A 20,246-nucleotide genomic window follows, 5' to 3' on the forward strand; every position below is an offset into this window, starting at 1 on the left:
ATTCAGGGCAACTGAATGATCAGTAATGAAAGAATATAAGGATATTGATCAGTGGTCTGTATCACAGTCAAGTAATTGACTCCCTTGTCATAGATTATATCATCACAACAGCAACTGATAACTGATGTATACTGAATTGGGCAGAATGCAAGTACTTAACTCCTGTCTATAACTGCACCACAGACATAACAGAAGCTTTTGAATGAGTAGCTGAGAATTGTGTTTTTATCAGTTTCAGTAGATTTATAAAATTTTCTGTGTGTCTTGTAACTTACGTTGAGTTTCTGTTGTAATTGTTACTTTCTCACTTAAATTACATTCTCAAGTGCCTTATCTGTTAACATAATAATCTATTGGTTGTTGTACATGCTGCCAAGAGGCTGATGGGTTATGAAATTTCTTTTTTATAGCATTTTGTTCTGAAACTCATGTTATGACCAGACTAGGTTTTAATATTTCAACAGCAAAAAAATGTCACCTTACCCAAGATCTTCTGCTTGTATTGAAAGAGAAGTTGGAATTCATATATGCTGAAGTTGATCTTGTAGGTCCTTTCTAACCTAATGAACCTATGAACCGAAGTGGCATTCCTCAGATGTGCTGTGACTGGAACAATAGCCACTTCGAAATGCTTCTTGAGCAAGCATATAAAAGTTGGTAGAAATTTACAGTAGAAAGTTTACTGTCTACCATGTACGTATCTTATTCTTTTCCACTTAAATGAAACGAACTGACACTGTTAAGCTTAGTGGCTAGTGAGGTAATGAAAATGTAATTCTCGCTGTACTTCTCAGATCCTTCAGTTTTCCCATATGTTTTAGGATTAAAAACTTTTCTGGACCTCAATTTACCCAGCTATAACACTGAGTTATAACATTAGTCCAGCTTTTTGTTAAGTGCTCTTGGTTTGTTGAGTTGAAATGTAGAATAAGAACAGAATATCTCATCTGACACGACCAGAGAAAGTACTAACCATCTCACACACCCTTCCTGACCTTTAATGCTGCAAGTCTCACGTGATACTTATTGGAGTCTGGAATTTGATTGCTTTGAAATCATTTTCATTTTTTTAGGTACTGCGTATACCATCATATTTCAGAAGCACGTAAGGTTTGAAGACTTGTGATCTGCAAAAATTAAATAATTACTGCTGACATTTTTTGTTATTTCTCTTTTATATTGATGTGAAGTCTTCCTACAGTTTTTTTCTCTAAATAATAAAATTCCATGTCTTTCTAGTGTAATTTTTTTCTCTTAGTGCTAACACCAACTCTCAAAAATGTCAGGAAGCCATTTATAAGGCTATTCACTGTATTTATCTAGATGTGGTCCTATGCTCTGTTGTAAAGCCTCATCTGCTGTTACTTTTGGTTTCGGTGAATTTGGTATAGTGCATAGAGAAGGCAGTTGATTCTGAATGCTCTTTTGTTCGTGTTTGGTGTTTCACTTGCTTCCTTTCCTTTTTGTCCATCCCGTAGCTCAAGATCATCAATCACTTCTGCACAGCACTCAGGCTGAAAGCAGCAGAACCATCAATGAGGGGACGACAGGAATTTCACAGGAGCCTACTGGGCCAGGTCAGCTGTTAGAGCTAATATCATCTTTAGGCCAACTGTCTTTCTCTGGTATTGTTAGGAAGAGGAATGTGTGTGATGACAAATCTGAAGATACTAGTTCCTTAGCATGACTAAGCTAAGAAAACTTCTTCTATTAGAATATTTCAACTGCTACATCATTCCAGTACACAAATTAGCAGAGAAATAAGCGAAATCTAGTAGTGCAAACCAGCATTGCGTTGTGAAAGAAAATCTGGTGATGTTAATTGTCTGAATACACAACTGTGTTAGTTTTTCTCTTATAGAAGTTTATCTTCTATTCAAAATCTATTGTTATTCTTTAGGCTTTGTCAAGGGTAACTTTTGTGTACTTGAAATTAGTCCATCAATATTTGTTGTATCACTGAGCAAGGATAATATACTACTTTTTGCCACAAATATTGGGGACTGCATGTTAATGCATTATTTCTAGCTGTAATGTTCTTTTCTGACCATAAGATTTTCTAACTGTTTACTTGAATGATTATGTGCAGAGCTCTGCACTGATGGAGCTTATAAGCAACAGTACCTCTTATACTGAAGTCGCAGTCCCCAATGAGAAGTTACATTAGGTGACTGCTGCAGGAAAGATCTCTCCATCTTTTAAGTTTATTGAGAGTTGGATATGCTTGTTGCCTTTTATCTCCTTACATTGTGTTGTGTGATTTTAAAGTTTACTGACACAAATGTTCCAGGAAATGTCATGCTTCTGTGTGAGTTTTTGTGAGAATGCAATTTTATCTGTGCCTGTTGTTCATACACTCACTGAAGTGGGAGCAGAAACCATCATGATTTATCATATTCATATTTATGGTTAATTAGAACAATATGTTTGCTCTAAAGAAACATGAAAGTATACTTGTGATTTATAGATATTCAAGTAACTGGCAGACTATGCTGCCTGTATCACTTCAGGGTTTACTTCTCTTTCAGATGGTAGAGGCGCGGAATTATTTAGGAAGTCTGTGTAATCTGAGAATTGCTACTAATTAGCATATCATGCATAAATAAACACCTTAAGAAATGTCTGAGTAAAGAAATAGTCTGGAAATTTGAGTCTAAACTTGTGATAGGTATGAGACTGTCAGGTCAACTTCTGAAGGCAAATTATATCAAGTTAATTGGCAATGTTACTGAAATGGTCATATAAGCTTGTAGCATATGTGGTAAGAACACTGACGTGAGAAGACAGAGTAAAGAAGATATGTTCATTGTATCTTCTTGACACCTGTTTTTATTCTTTGGAATCTGAGTTTTTTTCAGTTATGGATGTCTACATTGGCTTATTGTATAAGTATCAGCTGCTATACTCTAGTATTTTCATCAGCTATCTGATGGTCTTTTATCCTAAAACAGTCCAAGGAACAAAGTAAGATAGGTTATCATGTTTTTGTGCTCTAGTTACAGCTATACTGCTCTGATTTCAGGATAGTCATGTGTGCTTTGTGAACAGTGTGTCAGAATACAAACCACCACATGGCTTTAAGCAACCGGAGCATTTGTGTGTTTATGGCCATATACACGCTTTACTTTAATAGTAATGTGAAAAATAATGAAGCATAGGCAGAAGACTGAACATGGCATAGGGGTAAGTGGAAGTGTTTTCAAATGGGAATTAGAAAGGAGAAGATACTTGCCCTTTAGTTATATTGTGTGAATAATCTTCCCATTGCTGGAAGGAGGCAGACGCTGTCTAGTCAGGCAGCCAGGACTCATGAAAAAATGAGCCTGATCAATGAAGTGTTAAGTAGAGCCACTTTTAGTAGTAATCCTAATCTAAAATTAACTCCAACTGAAACCTCAGAGCTCCATGTTAATTTCTTTTCAGTAATTTTTAAGTCAAATGGGATCAGTTTGGAATTAGTGTCTGCTCTGGTTGCCAACCCTGCAAACAAAACCTGGGGCCAGGATTTTCTGTCTGCCCTGGTCTGTTATTCAATCAGCTGCTGTCAGGGCTAAAAACCAGACTGTGTTTCCAGCTGCTGCAGTGCCACTGTGCCGTTATTAAACCATGCTTCCAGGTTCACTTAAACAGCCCGAATACTCCCCTGAGCAGGAACTGAGGAAAATATAACTGAGGAATTTGTTGCACCTTGAAGGTTAGATATCATTCAACGATAAGTTTTATTGGCTGTGTATAAGCCAGATCTCACCTCTTAGTGTCAATTCAACCAGGAGCAGAAGTGTACAGATTTACCTGACTGCCTGTGTCAGAGAGTGATGTTATGACAACGCATTCGAGGTTCTGCTTATCTCCATGATGATGCTGAGAACAAGCCAGACTTAATTGCTTAATTAAGACACACTCACCGCTTTGGCTGTTGAAGTAGACACAGAGGGGGAAGGAAGTAGTTGAATAGGCTAACTATTCAAGTATTCAACTTTTCAGGTAGGCAATCTACCTCAGTCTTACTCACTGGGGTTTACCTATTAGAGGCACATTGATTGTGCAGCTCCTACAGGAGAGCATTCCTGTCAGTGCTGACACAGTTCATCCACACTGGCTCTGTATGTTCAGTGAGTTATCTGGATTTTCCCTAGACATCTATTTACACACCAGAATTTCAAAGACCCAAGCATAGAAAGAAGAATATGCTTTTTTCGGTCTAACTGGCTTTTTCTTGTTCTAGTTATTGTGCCTTCAGCTTCTATTTGACAGTAAGTGTGTCTCTGACTTCTGAATTATAACTGTTCATTGTCATGGGAAAAGACACAGATCCCTTAATGAAAAGCAGCATACAATCAATAGCAATACTATAAATTTTCATGAATACCTTTGTTAATGAATCTATCGCATAGCAATTGAAGTCATGGGATGGTTTTAATCATGTAGTGCAGTATATTATGTATAGAAGACTGAGCTGATTTGTTAAAGGACCTAAAAAAAGTTCTGTAGTTTTCTGTACAGGAATTGAAGCAATTAATTTTCTTATCTGCTGATAATTGTGGACTAAGTCTCATTCCTGCTAGCCATTAAACTCGGGTGGATAATTGGAACCACATAGTGTCTCAATTTGCCAATGTGTTTTTAGCCAGGCTTAAAAATGTCTGGATAGGCCCTTTTGCACCTGAAAATACTATAAACATCAGGAATAATTCTGTCTGTTCAGGTTGGTCATCTTTTTTTAGTGACAAATTATTATTCTGAAGTCATTTATCTTTTGGTTCTTTTTCTCTATTTTGAACTCATCGCATAAAAAAGATGAATTCCTTCGGATAGAAGCCTTGCAAATTAACTATGTTATAAATGATAAGTTAAAATCGATGCTTCAGTGATGATGTTAAAGGAGATTGACCAAATGAAAATTATTTAAAACCTGTGGGGTGCTAGGTTTTAGGAAAATGGCTTTATGCTGATTGAAATACATAAGCCATTCTGAGTACTATTTTAGTATTGTAAGTACTTTATAACAGTCACAGATGCCTTAGTAGTTAGCTACTGCTGTGCTGTTCCATGTCACTAATACACAATGTATAATGCAAATCGACGTGACTCACTGAAGATAGTAATTCAGTAACGTTTCACTGTGCTTCTGACCAATGTCTTTCAAGTCGGTTACATTTCTTTCTACCCCACAGTTTTGTAACTCTGCTATTTTTCTCGTCTTTTTGATTTCTGACCAAGCACTTATACAAAAAATGAATGAGAATATTAGAGACCAGGAAATGAAATTGACTTCTCTACAGACGAAGGTTGACAGCATTGCTGCTGCTGTGAATGATTTGAGCAAGATGCTGTCTTCTCTAGAAGGCAAAATCAATGAAGATAAGGGTACAGGCTTCCAGCCTTTTCTAAAAGGTAAGGAAAATAAATTCGTGTAATCATTTACCCAGTTAAAGGTGCCAGGAAAAAAGTGATAAGAACATTTATAGGCTCTTCTATTCTGTTGTTTAGCATTTGGAAGGAGCAGTGTCTTTTTCTGTATTTTATAATAGAGGGTTGTTTTTTTTTGTTTAACATTTGTTGTAATGTTATCTCTTGTAGTGACATAAAATTCTTGTGCACTACATCATCTACGTGGTAACTTAAGCTACTATCAATACACTTTTAATGACTAGGTTTTTCTGCAAATAGTTGTTACTGTTACTTTGTTTACCTGATAGCTGCTGAAGGAGTTATTATTTGCCTTTGTACTAATGTCAGGTATTATTCTTTAACTATTATCCTTATATGCAAGGGTAACATATAAGGAATAATTTATTTTTGTGACAATATTAGGCTAACTCTAAACATATTTACTTATGACTTGAAGGATAATAGCTTACCTGATTTTTTTTTTTTGTCTTATGGGTAAATGATGTTTACCTGGCCGAGTGTCTTAAGACTGAGCAGATGTTTTTCAGCATAACTATGCATCCTTTCCTTGTGAATCCCACAGCAAGGTCTGTGTGTTTTCTATTTAACAATCGTGCTTATAAAACAGTTGAGGGCTTAGGTTTTCTTTTCTTTTTTATGTAGTTAATTTCTTTTTTTTTCTTTAAAGGAATGTTTCTCTAATTGATCATATTTTGTTTCAGAATCCAGATGGCTTTCTATTGTTCTAAAATACCATGAAGTAACTATAATGTTTAAAGAGTTAGAGTGATAACTGAATCGCCAAATAAGTGATTTTGCATCTCCCTCAATATTGCCCTGTTTTGTATTTCTTTCCAGTTTGCATCTGCCTCCTGAGTTGCTCATGACAAATGCTAGATGGCTCTCTTTCACCCTGGGACCCCTTTATCCCATCTCTTAGTGACCTGCTTTCACATCTCTGCGTATTTCTAGATGGTGTTCTTGACCCTTGGGCATACGTTTAATTTATCTTGGAATATTTTCCTTTTCCTTTCTGCTTTTTCTTCATTCTTTTTGGTACTCATTGTAATGTTCATACTACTCCTAGAGGCCTTTTGCTCCTACTTATCCATTCCTTATTTATATGTGTACTTAGGGCCTAAGTCCTGATTAAAATGCGCAGTACAAAATCCATTATTTTTTACTTGTCTTCAAATCTGTTTCAGGTCTTCATTGTTTTTATCTACCATGCTCTATTTAATACCTGCTTCCATTAAATGTCCATTTGCTGGCATTTTCTTATTTATAGTCTCTATCCACCTCCTAATCAAGTAGCTCTAATGAAGTACTTTCATTGTGGGTGCTCCAATACAGGTTATTCTTGGCTCCTATATAGGTGTAGGGTAAGTGTCAGCCTGATATGTGATCATGATCTCCACCTTCTTTCTCACATCTGTTATTTATCCTTTTTCTTTTCACAAATTCTAGTGGCTTTCCAGCTGTTTATCAAGATTTGTTGGGAGTGAGATCTTTTTCTGTGAACAACTTATACGATGCAGCTTGCAGTCTTGTTTCTATTTGTTTTTTCACCTGTTAGCATACTACAGCCCCACAAACCTGTCATCTGTTGATACAAGGCAATATTCAGCTTTAGTAACTGTGCTCCTCTGAGTTGATTAGAGAAAAGTTCTGTGCTTATGAGAAGATTGTTTTCAGAACTTAGGAGACAGTTTCTGCTTTTTAGTTACTTTATAGTAAATAATCCTATGTTCTCCATTTAATTCAATAATCTCTACTGGTAAACTTCCTAATAGCACTTCCTTATTAGCTACCTTGTTATCCCAGATGGTAGGCTAAGGTAAGTCAGAGATGAGCTTTGTTTGTTCTTCTTGGTTATCACAGAAGGTACAGGACAGCACAGATCCTGTAGAAGAACTTCCTCTGCAGTATGGTCTCACATCGATCTTTCATGCCGACCTGAAGAAATGTAATGGATTCCTCATACAAGGAATATTGCGTACTTGCTTCTTTCTGCAGTTATTAGGTGTTTCTTCACAGCCCCTCATGTCTGAAAAAGTATATTCTGACATCTCATGGTAACCTGACCAAACTATCAGTGGCAGTGATTTCTTAATTGTATCAGTTTTGTTCATTGCTTTCCTCTTCTCATTTACCAGTACGTCTTCTTGTTTTTCTTTCAGTGAACTTAAATGGACAGAACTGTGAGTACACATTCATCCACATGTCTGTCATTTACTTGCTGTTATGGTACAGTTATTCTCATAAACATCAGAGGTGCTTACTGTCCATTTTAAGAGACAATGAGGACTGAGACCCATTTATAGTTCATGAAAGGCAACTATAGTCACTTAAGCTTGTTTCCAACTGAGAGCTCACACACAATTCAAATGGATTTCCTAAACAGAAGGAGTACTGTATTTCTGTTTATCTTGCTGAAAAAAACAATTTGGACTGTCTCTTGCATACTTGGAGCCTGTAGATGCAAGGGCATTTATTGTCATTGTGTTTTGTCTTGATTTGCTGTTAGTTTTACTGCTCTTGATGAAGATATATTTTCAAGTAATTTCTCAGAACTTACCTTCCTTTGTTTAGAGGCAAAGCAAAAAAATCCAGGTTATCTAAGTAATGGATAAGATGATAAAAGAAAGTAATAAGTGTTTGTCTGTATCAATACTGTATTAATAAGATAACTGATGGTGATCAGTGTACAGTTCAGGTTGAAGGATTTAGCTGTTATTTGTCAAGCTGGCTGTGAAAGTCTCTAGAGCTGGACAATAAATGTGCCAAGACTTTGTCAGGGTTTTGATAGTGATAGAGCAAGGGAAAATGGTTTTAAATTAAGATAGGATAGTTTTAGGTGTGGTTTTAAGGGGAAATTTTTTCAGTCAGAGTTTGGTGAGGTGCTGAAACAAGTTGCCCAAAGAAGTAGTAGATACCCCATCCTTGCATATGTTTACAGCCAGGTTGGGTAGGGTGTTGGTCAACCCAATCTAAACCCTGATTAAATGATTGGAACTCATCTGCATCACTGGGGCTACAACTTTATTATCTTTAAGGTCCATTCCAACCCATGCCATTCTGTAATTCTTTATTTAACTGGATATAGAGGCTACTTCTGGAGGGGAAGGGGATAAAAATAATCTTAACTCACTACAGAACTTAATACCTGCTGTATGAATGTAACTTTTTATGCAGCAGCGTTGTCAGATGGCATTTAATGCCTAATTTTAACCACGTAAGTCTATACAGGAGTCATATTTTCCTGTTTCTCCAAGGAATAGAATTTCCACGTTTACCTCGGCCTTACGTTGCAGCTGTTATGTCCTAATTATAGTTATTTGTTAAAACTTTAAGTTTTTCTCTTCTCACTTAAAGCATTGCATGATCTTTCACTGTATATGACATAAAAGGAAGATAACAATAAGGTCTCAGTTCTTGAGTGAAATGTTGATAAAGCAGGTTTTTGTTGTTTACTTGGGAAATGGAGAAAGGACACATTGTTCTAATTAAGCAATAAAAGCACATAAATTCTTTTCAGTGCTCACAGTCAGCCAAGTGATAGAAGTTGATACCATGTATGCAAAGTTTGAGTTTGTCCTTTCAAATTATTGGTGAATTTCCTCTGATTTCCTTCGAAGCAAGGAAGAGACTGCAAAAAAAAAAAAAGCTGTTATCTGTGTTTCTCAGCTATGAGTTTTAGTCTGTGGGTGGGTGATTGAAGGGGATATCTCAGTTGTGAGCAGTGCTGTGCTCCTATTTTGGGAGAAAAAATGATTGCTGACTATGTTGTTTTCATTATTTCCATATTTTTCCTTTTTCTTGAAGGTCTCAAATCCAGGAGTATTAACACGTTAGTTGAAGATGCTGTAGGAGAACAATTAGAAGTATTTAGAAGAGAAATGTTGGATAACATGGCTCAGATTTTCAGGACGGTTTCTAGTTTGTCAAATGATCTTGAAAATACAAAGGAACTAGCAAAACACCTAAATGAAACCCAACAGAAATCTTCTCTTGAAAAAGATGTACGGCCAACAGATCTTGATATTTTGGAGCTCAAGAGCCATATAGTGCAATTAAAAGAAGAAATGATCCTTGTTTGTGACAAGCCTATGGAAGCGCTACAGAAAAAGCAAAAGACATTGGAGGACAACTTGGAGCAGCAACAGTCTAGAACTGTCATTTATTATGAATCTTTAAATAGGACCCTTACTGAAATGAGAGATGCTCATGAAAAACTACTATCAGCTGATGAGTCTTCAAGACAAAACATCCTTTCAAAAGGGCAAGTCACAGAGTACAATATTACAGAGTACGTATTTAATTTGCACGAAAAGGTGAAAAAACAGGACTTGATCATGCTACAAATCTATGATGAGTTAAGAGTCCAGGACAACAAAATCAGCAACCTCACTGTTGCACTGGAAATTCAAAGAGGTTATGTTCTGGGAGTCTGTGATGACATGTTGTCAGAGAGCAGAAAGGATTTCCAAATGCAGCTGTCATCAACCCATGAGAATGTGGTTGTCCTAAACAAAAGTCTCTCTGATTTGGTCCTTTCTTTGGATAGTAAGATGGACAAAATGAATGAGCAAATTAATGATTTGTCCTATGATATGGAGATCCTGCAGCCCTTTATTGAACAAGGTCCACCTTTTAGCCTGTCTTCTGAGTATGAACAACAAATCCAATCTGAAGCAATCAATGAGAAGCTTGAGAACCTCACAACTACTGTTAACAGAATGAGTACTACCATTAAGGAACTCTCAAAAATCCAAGGAGGGCTTAAAAACAAATCTCAGGCTTATGAGGAACTCTTAGAGAATCATATGAATGAATGCTCTATGGAAATTGAAGATGGGTTAAACAAGACCATGATAGTATTAAATAGTGTTGTTGATTCTATTCAAGATAATTATGTACAGAAAGATATGTTACATGCTTTGAAAAATGAGGTCTGCTGCGGCAGATCTGAGAAGCTGGACAGCTTACTGGCTTTCCTTTCCTTGTTTCAGCAGTCAAATGAATCCATCTGGACATGGCTTCTTGGTAAACAAAATCATGAATTTGCTTCTCAAGTAGTTCCATCGCTTTCTGATCTCCCACGTGAAGATTATGACAAAACTATCCTTCAGAATTTTAGAAGAATTTACTATCTTTTAAATGAAACATCATTGAAAGTGGACACTCAACAACGTGATATCACCCACCTGCAAGAAAAACTACTTGACTCTCTGGAGGCGTCAAAGGACCTTGAGGTTTGTCTCTTGGGTGCAGAGTCAAAGATTTCCAAGTTTCTGGCCAACAACTGTGTTTTGCTGAAAAAAAACAAGGCTGTTTTAACAGAGAAAGAACAAGCAGCCTCACCTCAGCTACAGATGCTGACTTCCAGGATCAAGGCTCTGGAAATGAAGTCTATCCGTTTCTCCAATTACATTCCTTTTCTGAACAAGACTGTGCAGGAGGTCTGGGGGCTGTGTCAAGATGCCAACAGCAGCATTCAAAAAGTGAATGCAAGTATTCCTGTACTAATTAAGCTTGCTCAGCCAGATGTTCCTCTGTTGCACAGAGGACTCCAAGAGCTCATCGAATCCGTGCTTGAGATAAAAGCAGGGACTATCCTGACTAATTTAACGCAGCATGTTGACATATCGGTGGCAAGTGCAATAAATAATGTCACCAAACTTCAGAAGCAAGCGAAACCAACTATCAAGGAAACAGCTCCAGTGAAAAAAGGGATAGCAAACGTCACAGTGAGTCTGGCAAGCCGAAGTCAGAGAAACACAGATAATGCCATAGATACAGGTAATGTTTTAGACTATGTAAAATTAGAACCTTTGTGACAATTTTATGTAATCAATGTGATGAACTGAATCAAATAGTAGTCATAACGCAGTAGTCACAACCCTTTTTCCACCTGCATTAGTAATGGCTCTTCCAGTACGCAGCGGGAGGATGCTTTTTAACACCTCAATCCCATTAGTATCTTGACTTTTGTTGAAATCCATCCACACTCATGGAATTAACTCCTTAGTTATTTCTTCAGTTAAGGAAGGCACACTAGAAAATGCACTTGAAACAAAGTGATTTCTGCCTTTGGGAACAGCAATTATTTCTTAGTTATTTGTTTTCTGCTGGTTTCTGCTGCTGCGCAGGATAGAAATTTAAAGCCCTAGGTTTTTTTTGCTAAGCAGAGTCTTATGTTACTTTTCTGAAGGCTTAAGAAGGAAAACTACTGTCTTAATTGACAATTATCTATTTTATACGTTGGTAGATTTCACTTCCGTAGGAAAGCTTTTTATCTCGTAAGTTTCAGACCAACCAGGAGTATGTGCTGACTTGACTGTACTCAAGTTTCTGTAAGTTAACTTAATATTCAATGGCTAATTATGGAACATTTTTCTTGTGTAGAGACTAGTATCATTTTATACATAGAACAAATGTGAATTATAGCGTTCATTGATTCCAGTATGTGCAATCTTAGATCCTACTTGAACAGGTTACAATTTTTCATTGGCATTACTCTATTCAGGTGCTGTCCCTGACGTAACATTTTCCACAGCAGTTATTTAAATTAAGTAGAAACTTTGTGAATTTGAATTATATATGTGCGGGCACGTGCAGTTCTGGTTATTTTTCATGTTGTGTAAGGAATAGAAGAAAAGATATTGTCAGCTGGAAGCTGGTTTATGTGTACAAGGAATGGAATATTTAGCTCTTTACATGATGATAAAAGTGATGACTACTGGGATTAATAAAGGAACGTTTCAAGATGACTTCAAGTAGCTGGCAGGAGGGTGATAATAAAGGAAAGTCTGTCAGAGTTCAGTTTAACTCCAAGGTTAATTTGAGGCAAAATCATCCCTTCTTGACTTGGTAAAACTCTGGTGTCAATTTTATTATCGTTTCCTTTTGTGTGATCTTCCTTTTTCTTGGGTAAGTGAGGTTTGCTCCAAAACAGGTGCCGTCCCTTTCAATGTGCTGGCCCGTGATGTCAGAGGCAGGTATTGGTGGTATGGCAGTAGAGCCATAGTAATGAATCCTCCTGCGGGTACTCCATTACTTTTTGTTGCTGTGTGACAGGTGGCAGCAGAGGGGCACTGTAACACAATGCTGTATGATATAGAAGAGCGGGTGAAACAACGGTGTGGCCCTGCATCCTCCCAGAAGTGCACCCACTGACACACACTGTCTCTTGCTGAACGTTTCTGGACACTGAAAGGTGGATGTAAGCACAGTGAGGCAGTGGGTGGTGTGTTTCACCTGTGGTGCAGTTTTTTATGGGCATGACATGCAGGCATGCTCATTGCTGGCAGAAGTGTGTAGCTAATGATGATGGCTATGCTCAGATAGTGTGTTGTAGGTAAGAATTTATTCTAAGTGTGTTGATAGGTGATTTTTACCTGTTGTAGTTTATATAGAAATAAATAGGAGGCATTATTTTCAGCCTAACTTACATATGTTTTGATTATAATTCACAGATGCTAATTAACAGGCTGCATTCTATTTTTATAGTATGTTATCAAGTAGAATCAGCTCTTTTCTTCCTTTTCTGTCTCACTTTCGTATAGCATTTAAACTCTTGCAGACTTCTGTTAAATGTGAGGGAGAAGTAACTTAACCTAAATCTGCAGCAGAACAGTTATCTGGGAAGGTAAACATAACTTTCTCACGTCCAGTGGCCTGTGCTGTGACCCCAGTCATGATGGATCTAAATTACTTGATTACGGAGTGCATGGGTTTTTTGTGGATAAAAGTATTGTTGTTTTTGTTTGCTTGGTCAGTGCAAATTCAAGTGGCATTATAGAGTGTGCTTTAGCATTCTGCTCACTGCACTGTAATTTCTCATGGAAGCTGGTTGCTGTAATTGCTTTCTCTGGATGAGAACTGCAAGATAACTACATGCATTACTGAAATATCTGTGTGAAGGTTTAGTTTAGTATTTTTATGAAAGGATTTTTTTGAGTTCCCACTTGCTAATCTAGATTTATTGCAGGATTACGTGGAGTTGGAGCTTTTTCCAGAGCTCTGGTGGTATTTTCTGTCCGGGGAATACCTTTTTCTAAAGCACCTGACTTTTATCTAACAAAAGCAGAGGAAAAAGAAAAAACAAATGGCTTGGGATTATTGCCTATTCTGTTTTTGTTTTTTTTTTTTTATGGAAGTTTCTAATAATATAGGCAGAAGGTTGCACCTCTGAATTTCTGCGACAAAACATTTTGTAATAGCACTCAATAATTAGTGCCTCATATCTCAGAAGCACTGGAATAGCATATTTTTCAGTTCTGACAGAATATTATTTGATGAGCTTGTACATAGAAAAGGACAGGTTCAGCATGAGTGTTCTGCAGTCACCTGTTTTATATAATTTGCATTGCTTCTGATATCGAAATTTTACAGTAATGTTGGCAGATAAATGGAACTGAGATTATTTATGTGCGAATGACAGGTATCTGAACTAGTCTAGAGTGTATTTAGTGCCTTAAATCTCCATGAGCTGGTAATTCTCACACATTAGGGTGAATAGTCTTATAGACCAGACAGTCAATCAACACAAGAAGTACGAAATAAGTGTTTTGATCTGCCTAAAGGTAAGATTACTTTGCCCTGCAAAAGCAGTCTCCTGTGCTTGCACTAGTGAAACCAAACTGAAGCGCATATTTCTTTGAAACAACAGGAAAATAATTATTTCCTTTTCCTCTTCAAAGTAAGGAAATAAAATGGGTTATGTCAGCACTGCCTCTTCCAAGTTTTCCTGTTTTTGTAGCATTGTTGGTCCAAATCTCTCAGCATGTTTTCACTCTCAGCAAAGATAAATTAGCTCGTTGAGCTGATTTCTTACATCCCCTGATCACAATGTGCTTGATTTTTAACTTGTGCCTTTGTTATTCTTTTGTGTCTGAGAGAAAGCGTTGAGCAGAGTAAAAGAGTAAGAGGGCTGAGCCAGTTGTTTGCTGGTCACCACAAGTCAGCTGCCGCCGTGAGCCACTTGTGCTGTGTGGTGTGTAGTTTCCATTCCAGGAGTGGTGGATTGTCAGTGCCCCCATATTCTTATGGGAATGAGTATCTTCCAAATTACACCAGTCTTGTGGATCACCTGTAGGTCCACTCTACCGTATCTTGTTATAGAAAGGTCATGTTTGCAACAACAGAAGGAACTTTTTCTGAAGATTGGCTTGTAACCTGGCTTTCCTGGCTTTAAGTTTCTGTTTTGGGGAGGGATGTGCAATTTGAGGAGGAAGGGAAGGAAGAAACGAGCCAAGGGAGACTGCTATTACTTAACAGGAGTGTCTTGGACTATACAGTCACAGCTGTTCATATATTCCAGCTTTTTAATGGCTCTGGTGTGTGTGAAGTCGGATGCTTCAAAGAAGGTAGATTTGTAATGTCTTTCGTATTACTACTTGTACCCAAACCCCGGAGACAAGAACAACTCAGGTTTTCTTGATATTTCTGAATAATTTGTGGACTTTCTGAGGATATGTTATTTTCAACCAAAGATGCAGGCTGCTGTGTTAATTGGAGAGGGTCTGAGGTTGGCTTTCACGTAGAACCTTGGGAGAGATACCACCAGCTTTCTGAATTACTTAATAGGCCTCCCAATATATTGAAAACTTTGGGCAATGTCACTGTAATGACTGTTTGTGCTTGTATATACTATTGCAAACTAAGTTGTTGGCTTTCTTCCCTCTGTATCACAGGGAAGTATTCAGCTTGTGTCAGCTCTCCGTGCCAGAATGGAGGGACTTGTATCAATGACAGACAGAGTTTTGTTTGTGCTTGTCGCCACCCCTTCGGAGGAGTCAATTGCAGTGTGAAGCTGATGAACGATGATGCCCTGAGTGTTGGCAAGTAAAGAATTTAGTAGCATAATAATGCTAGCAGCACGGGCCTTTGCCCCAGTGTCTAATTAGAGCACATTTGCTGGTCAAAGGTCTCAATTTCACTTGAATGAGTACCAAATCAGGTAGTAGTGTCCTGTGTTTTGGTGCTGAAGTCATCTATCCCTGTGGCTAACGCTTTCTTAATATTATCTGCCAATGGGATTACATTAGGCTGAGACCAGTTATAATAGCTGGAAAGCTCCCTGGTGACTACTGTAGAAGGCTGCTGAGGGATGGTATGCTGGGGAGGGAGTGAAATCACATGCCACTTGAGAATACCAGCTTTAGTACTGAAAAAAATGCCCTGTAAATACTAGTAGCTACCATTATATAGATTATGGCCTCAAGGAGTTCTTTTAGGCATACGTCTGATTTTCACTAGCAAACAAAACAGCCTTTAAGAAGGTTTCAAAGCTAATCAGAATTAGTGCTTATTCAGCCCACAAAATGATTGAAACATTTACCTATGAGCCACATGGAATATGGTTTTAATGCTGCTTTTGGCTGCTGTTTGGTTGATTCCCATTCATGACAACATGTAAATAGTGAATAAAATCACTTTAACAGTGGCAGAGAATCATAGTGTGCGTGCTCAGCTGGAAGAGAAAAACATACATTTTTTTACTACCTCATTTAGCATCAGGAGTGCCAAATTTCTTCGCAATTTGTCTAATACTTGTGGGGAAAATTCTTGGCTTCAGCACGTGCAGATGAACAATGAAAGAGCTCATGGGGAAAAGGGAATAAACTGGGAATAGAGAGAGAAAAAAATAAGAGAAAAAAAGCTGCTCTACTAGTGATTACTTAGTGAATGTAATCACATTACCTTGCCGTGTTCAAAATTCTTCCTTTTTCGCTGCGCCTAGCATTAATGATGAAGAAAACTACTTTTTATACAACACAGTAAATCTTTGTGCTTATGTAAAAATATAAATAAGTTACTCAAGCTACTTACTGATATCAGATATAATTTCTAGCTGTTCTAAGTTGCCCTTATATTATAGAAGGAGGAATGGGAGGAAAATTCCAAGGACATTATTTCTAAGTGTTCTTTATTTCTTTCCAGATTTTTCAAAGGGATCGTACAGATATGCACCTATGGTGGCTTTCTTTGCTTCTCATACGTATGGGATGACGACTCCAGGACCCATCAGATTTAACAGTCTTGATGTCAACTATGGAGCTTCATTTGCCCCAGCAACTGGGAAGTTCCATGTTCCATATCTTGGGGTGTATGTTTTTGAATATACCATTGAATCATTTAGTCCCCGTGCCTCTGGCTATTTGGTTGTTGATGGAGTAGACAAACTTAGCTTTCAGGCTCAAAATGTGAATAGCAACAATTACAATGACAGAGTAATTGCTGGAAATGCGTTATTAGAGTTAAATTATGGTCAAGAAGTGTGGCTCAGACTGGCAACTGGTTCTATACCAGCCAAGTACCCACCAGTCACTACGTTTAGTGGTTACTTATTGTATCGCACCTAAATCACTTGTAAATGTTCACCAACAGATGAAGCATGTACCTTTATCTTTGCTTTCATTTATTTCATTTATTTCACAGCAGTACATTTTTGTAAGTAACTTAAAGCGATGGCATTGGCATTTGAAGTGTCTACTAGGCTGGTTCTCCACATAACTTGTGCACAGCACACACGTTACCAAGAGTCCACAGGTTGGGAGTACAGGAAAAAATAGTTATCTCCTTTCTGTAAACGGGAGTTAGAAGCACAGATCTAATTATGTTCTACATTTCCATTGAATAAACAGACAAGGAGGCTGAGAAACAGTTCTCAAGAGCAATCAAAGCTCTTGATTATTACTGCCATATAACATGAACGCACATGTAAGGAGATGGATGGATTTGATGGTTTGAATGTTGTTTTGTTAATTAGCTGTTTGTAACAAATAGTAGTCACGTACAGATTTCTTGCAGGAAATTTTTTTTCCTTTTGCTTGATATTATCCACTAGATGCCTTGATTTATCGGCAATTGATTGGTTCAAAATTTCATTTGAAGCCACTATAATAAGAGACTTAGCTATTGTATAGCAGAAAAAATAACTGCATGTTTATGCAATGAAATCCAGAAATGAGGTGGTCATTTTTAGTGCTGAGTGTAATTAGTCATAGAGAAAACATTGTAATGAATGTAGTGAAGTCATTTTCTTGTTTGAAGCATTTAAATCACAGCTGAATTTCCTTAGGTTGCCACCTTTTGAGCATGCATTGTTATAGGAGCTTTATACATATTTTGGTGTGTAGTCTTTGGCCCAGAGTACACAAGGGTAAATGAGATAATCATTTTTGTCCTTTCTAAGTTTGAACTCTATAAATCTGTTTCTGTTTTTGCATTATATCCACTGACAACTATGGCGGGATGAAATGAACTATGAACTTCAGTGTGCGTAACCTCGAGTGTGATTACTGAGCACCAATCCAATTAAAAATGTGTTTTCACTCTGTACTATGCCTGTATAAAATCATAGGTCATATTGCCCATTGCCTCAAAGGGGAGCAGTTTGAACATAACTGTGGGTAAAAGGCAACTCATTTTTCTTACATAGTCCAGAAAATGCTACCACTAATGTATACTAACTGGGAGTTATATGCTGGTAAAATTTTGCAGTAAAGTGGAAGTTATTTCTGCACAAGAAACACTAGACACTGTAGTTTTTTTCTTCTACATATTGTGTTTATTAAGTAGTTTAATCTCTAAAGGATGGTTCCGATCTTTATGCATAAGAGAATCAGTATTCCTGTGCAGCTGCTGGAACCCAACCTGGTGCCCAGTGTTAAATTTATGCTGAGCTGCAGGGTTACGTTATTTCTTGGGAAAGTAAGTTGTTCAGAGCATCCTTTAACAGCAGATGCAATCAGTTTCATGCACTGCCTTCTGTCAAAGGTAAGGCTTCTCTTAAATGCTGGGAAGCACTTAAGGAGGGCAAATAGTGGTCTCACAATCTGCTCTAATATTGGTTTAATCCTGCTGTGGACTAGGAATCCTGTTTGACCTAGGGAAATGTGTGCAGACTACTGCAGGACAAGTTGTCCCGTTGCATTTCTCTTTTTAATGCTGTGACCTGAAAGAAAGCCTCTTACCATTTCTTTAACTAGCCACTTGATTACATGGGTAAGGCTCGTTTTCTTTTCTCAAAGCCTTACTGAAATTTCAAGGGGGGTGAAGATTTCATATTGAAGCCCATTTTTCTGAAGCTCTAAATCCAATTATTAGTTATTAGCAGATATTGCAACATACAGATACTCAAATGTATATGATTTTCCCTATGAGATCTGAATTAAATAAAGCCACTATATTAAATGCATATTTCACAAACAGATTGGAATGTTTTCTTATTGCTTGCATTTTTGCTTCAGTTTTTTTTGTTTTTGGAGCCTTATTTCATATTTCATTTCTGCTTCTGATGGATTCTTGATATACCGTGAACCTGGAATGAGTGTGCCACAGACCTTTCCACTGTTGCTTACCTTAATTATCCGTAAACACTTCCAAGTCCTTGATACGGCACTAACTCAGCCTACCATATCGTTCAAGTTTATCAAACGTAATGACCACACGCTGCAATCCCCCCTTGTATGATTTTGTCATTTTAATCTGTTTGGTCTTCTTTATTCCTGCTGTGGCTACAGCTAAATGGCGTGAAAATTACTCTGCAGATGAAATTCAAATGACTCACCAGAGACTGCATGTCTATTTTAACTTGACTTTCTTTGCCCTTGCCACTAAATGGTAAAACCTTGTTCCCTTCCACAATTTTTCCAGCATTAACTGTAGGCCGTTTTACTGATTTTTTCTGTCCTTTTTTGTTGCCTTTTTCTGTCATGAAACTCGTAATTCTTCAGTCATAGAGTAAAAATTCTGTTTAAAACCACATCTGTAGATGTAACATGGGAAAATCATTTCTCTAATTCAAAATAATTTTTAAACTTATACTTTAAATGTAGTAAATATAATATTTTCAAAGTATAGTAAATACACATCTTTTTTATATATTATGCAAAAATTCAGTAGCATGTTCTCTCAAATGTAATACAATCAAATGCACTTGGTTTTAAGTAAAAATAAATAAAGAAAAATAAATTACGATTCTGCACCAGGCATGTGGGTTTGCATGGGCTGCTGAGGCTTATTTGTGGGCCTGGGGCTCCATACATTGTATGCATGGACTAATGAAGCACATAATATTGTAAAATAACTGAGGATCAATAAATTGATTCAGCCTACCCATTATGCAGACAATGACAAATCAATCAGTTTGAAACCCCAGGAGCACTTTTTAGGAATCAGCTAGGAAAGGTGGTTCTTCATGCATTTTGTTTCTCTCCTGCTTTCATTTTTGCTGTCTGATTTTCTTTTCCTAATAACAACAGGCTGCAAATCTGTATGTTCATTGCTGTCCACAGGCCCAGTAACAAATCATAAAGCTATCGTGAGACTTTGTATGCGAGAGTGAATATTCTTTTTATTTGGGTGACTCAATAACCATGGCAACATTTGGTCTGGCTTTGCTTTGACAAGCTCATCCAATTTACTCTGGAGCCTGCATTATCATTTCTTCACCTATACCAACTTATCCCTGAATGCATTCCCCAGTTGCTCATATACTTAGCGTTCTTGTTAAGATCAGCAGCTTATTTTCCTTGTGTATGTGTTCTTGTTGAATAGACAGCGTAGCTCTGCTTCTTTCCAGCTCATGCCAAATTCCTCTGCTAACATAAGCTTATGTGGTGCTGACTTAGAATTTTTGCTTTCTGCCCATACATCTGGGTGTTTTTTGTTCAGTAGTATTTTTTCAGGTAACAAGATCTATGTTTCTAGCAAATTCAAAGAAAGGTATTATTTCTGAATTTAGGCTTTGACATGAATTCGTCGTTTAGAAGCAGTGCTGCAACTACACTCCTTCAAAACCAATGGGTGACAGGTGCTTGAGTACCAGTGGAGTAATGTGGGCT

General features: G+C 37.4%; 1 protein-coding gene across 1 annotated transcript in view; it reads left to right on the top strand.

The window, feature by feature from the left end:
• The window catches only part of MMRN1 (multimerin 1), a 37,250-nt gene extending 20,481 nt beyond the window's left edge, over positions 1 to 16,769 (top strand). Inside the window, exons 4-8 of the mRNA XM_065736068.1 lie at positions 1,479 to 1,577; positions 5,221 to 5,394; positions 9,217 to 11,193; positions 15,090 to 15,236; positions 16,339 to 16,769. Of these exons, the coding sequence (XP_065592140.1) occupies positions 1,479 to 1,577; positions 5,221 to 5,394; positions 9,217 to 11,193; positions 15,090 to 15,236; positions 16,339 to 16,760 (2,819 nt within the window). The 3' untranslated portion in view covers positions 16,761 to 16,769. The remainder of the gene's footprint in view (positions 1 to 1,478; positions 1,578 to 5,220; positions 5,395 to 9,216; positions 11,194 to 15,089; positions 15,237 to 16,338) is intronic.
• The last annotated feature ends 3,477 nt before the right edge of the window (positions 16,770 to 20,246 follow it).

Source organism: Cyrtonyx montezumae, unplaced genomic scaffold (assembly GCF_038088225.1).
Source record: "Cyrtonyx montezumae isolate F1298 unplaced genomic scaffold, pur_monq_1.0 scaffold_2, whole genome shotgun sequence".
NCBI classification, from domain to species: domain Eukaryota; kingdom Metazoa; phylum Chordata; class Aves; order Galliformes; family Odontophoridae; genus Cyrtonyx; species Cyrtonyx montezumae.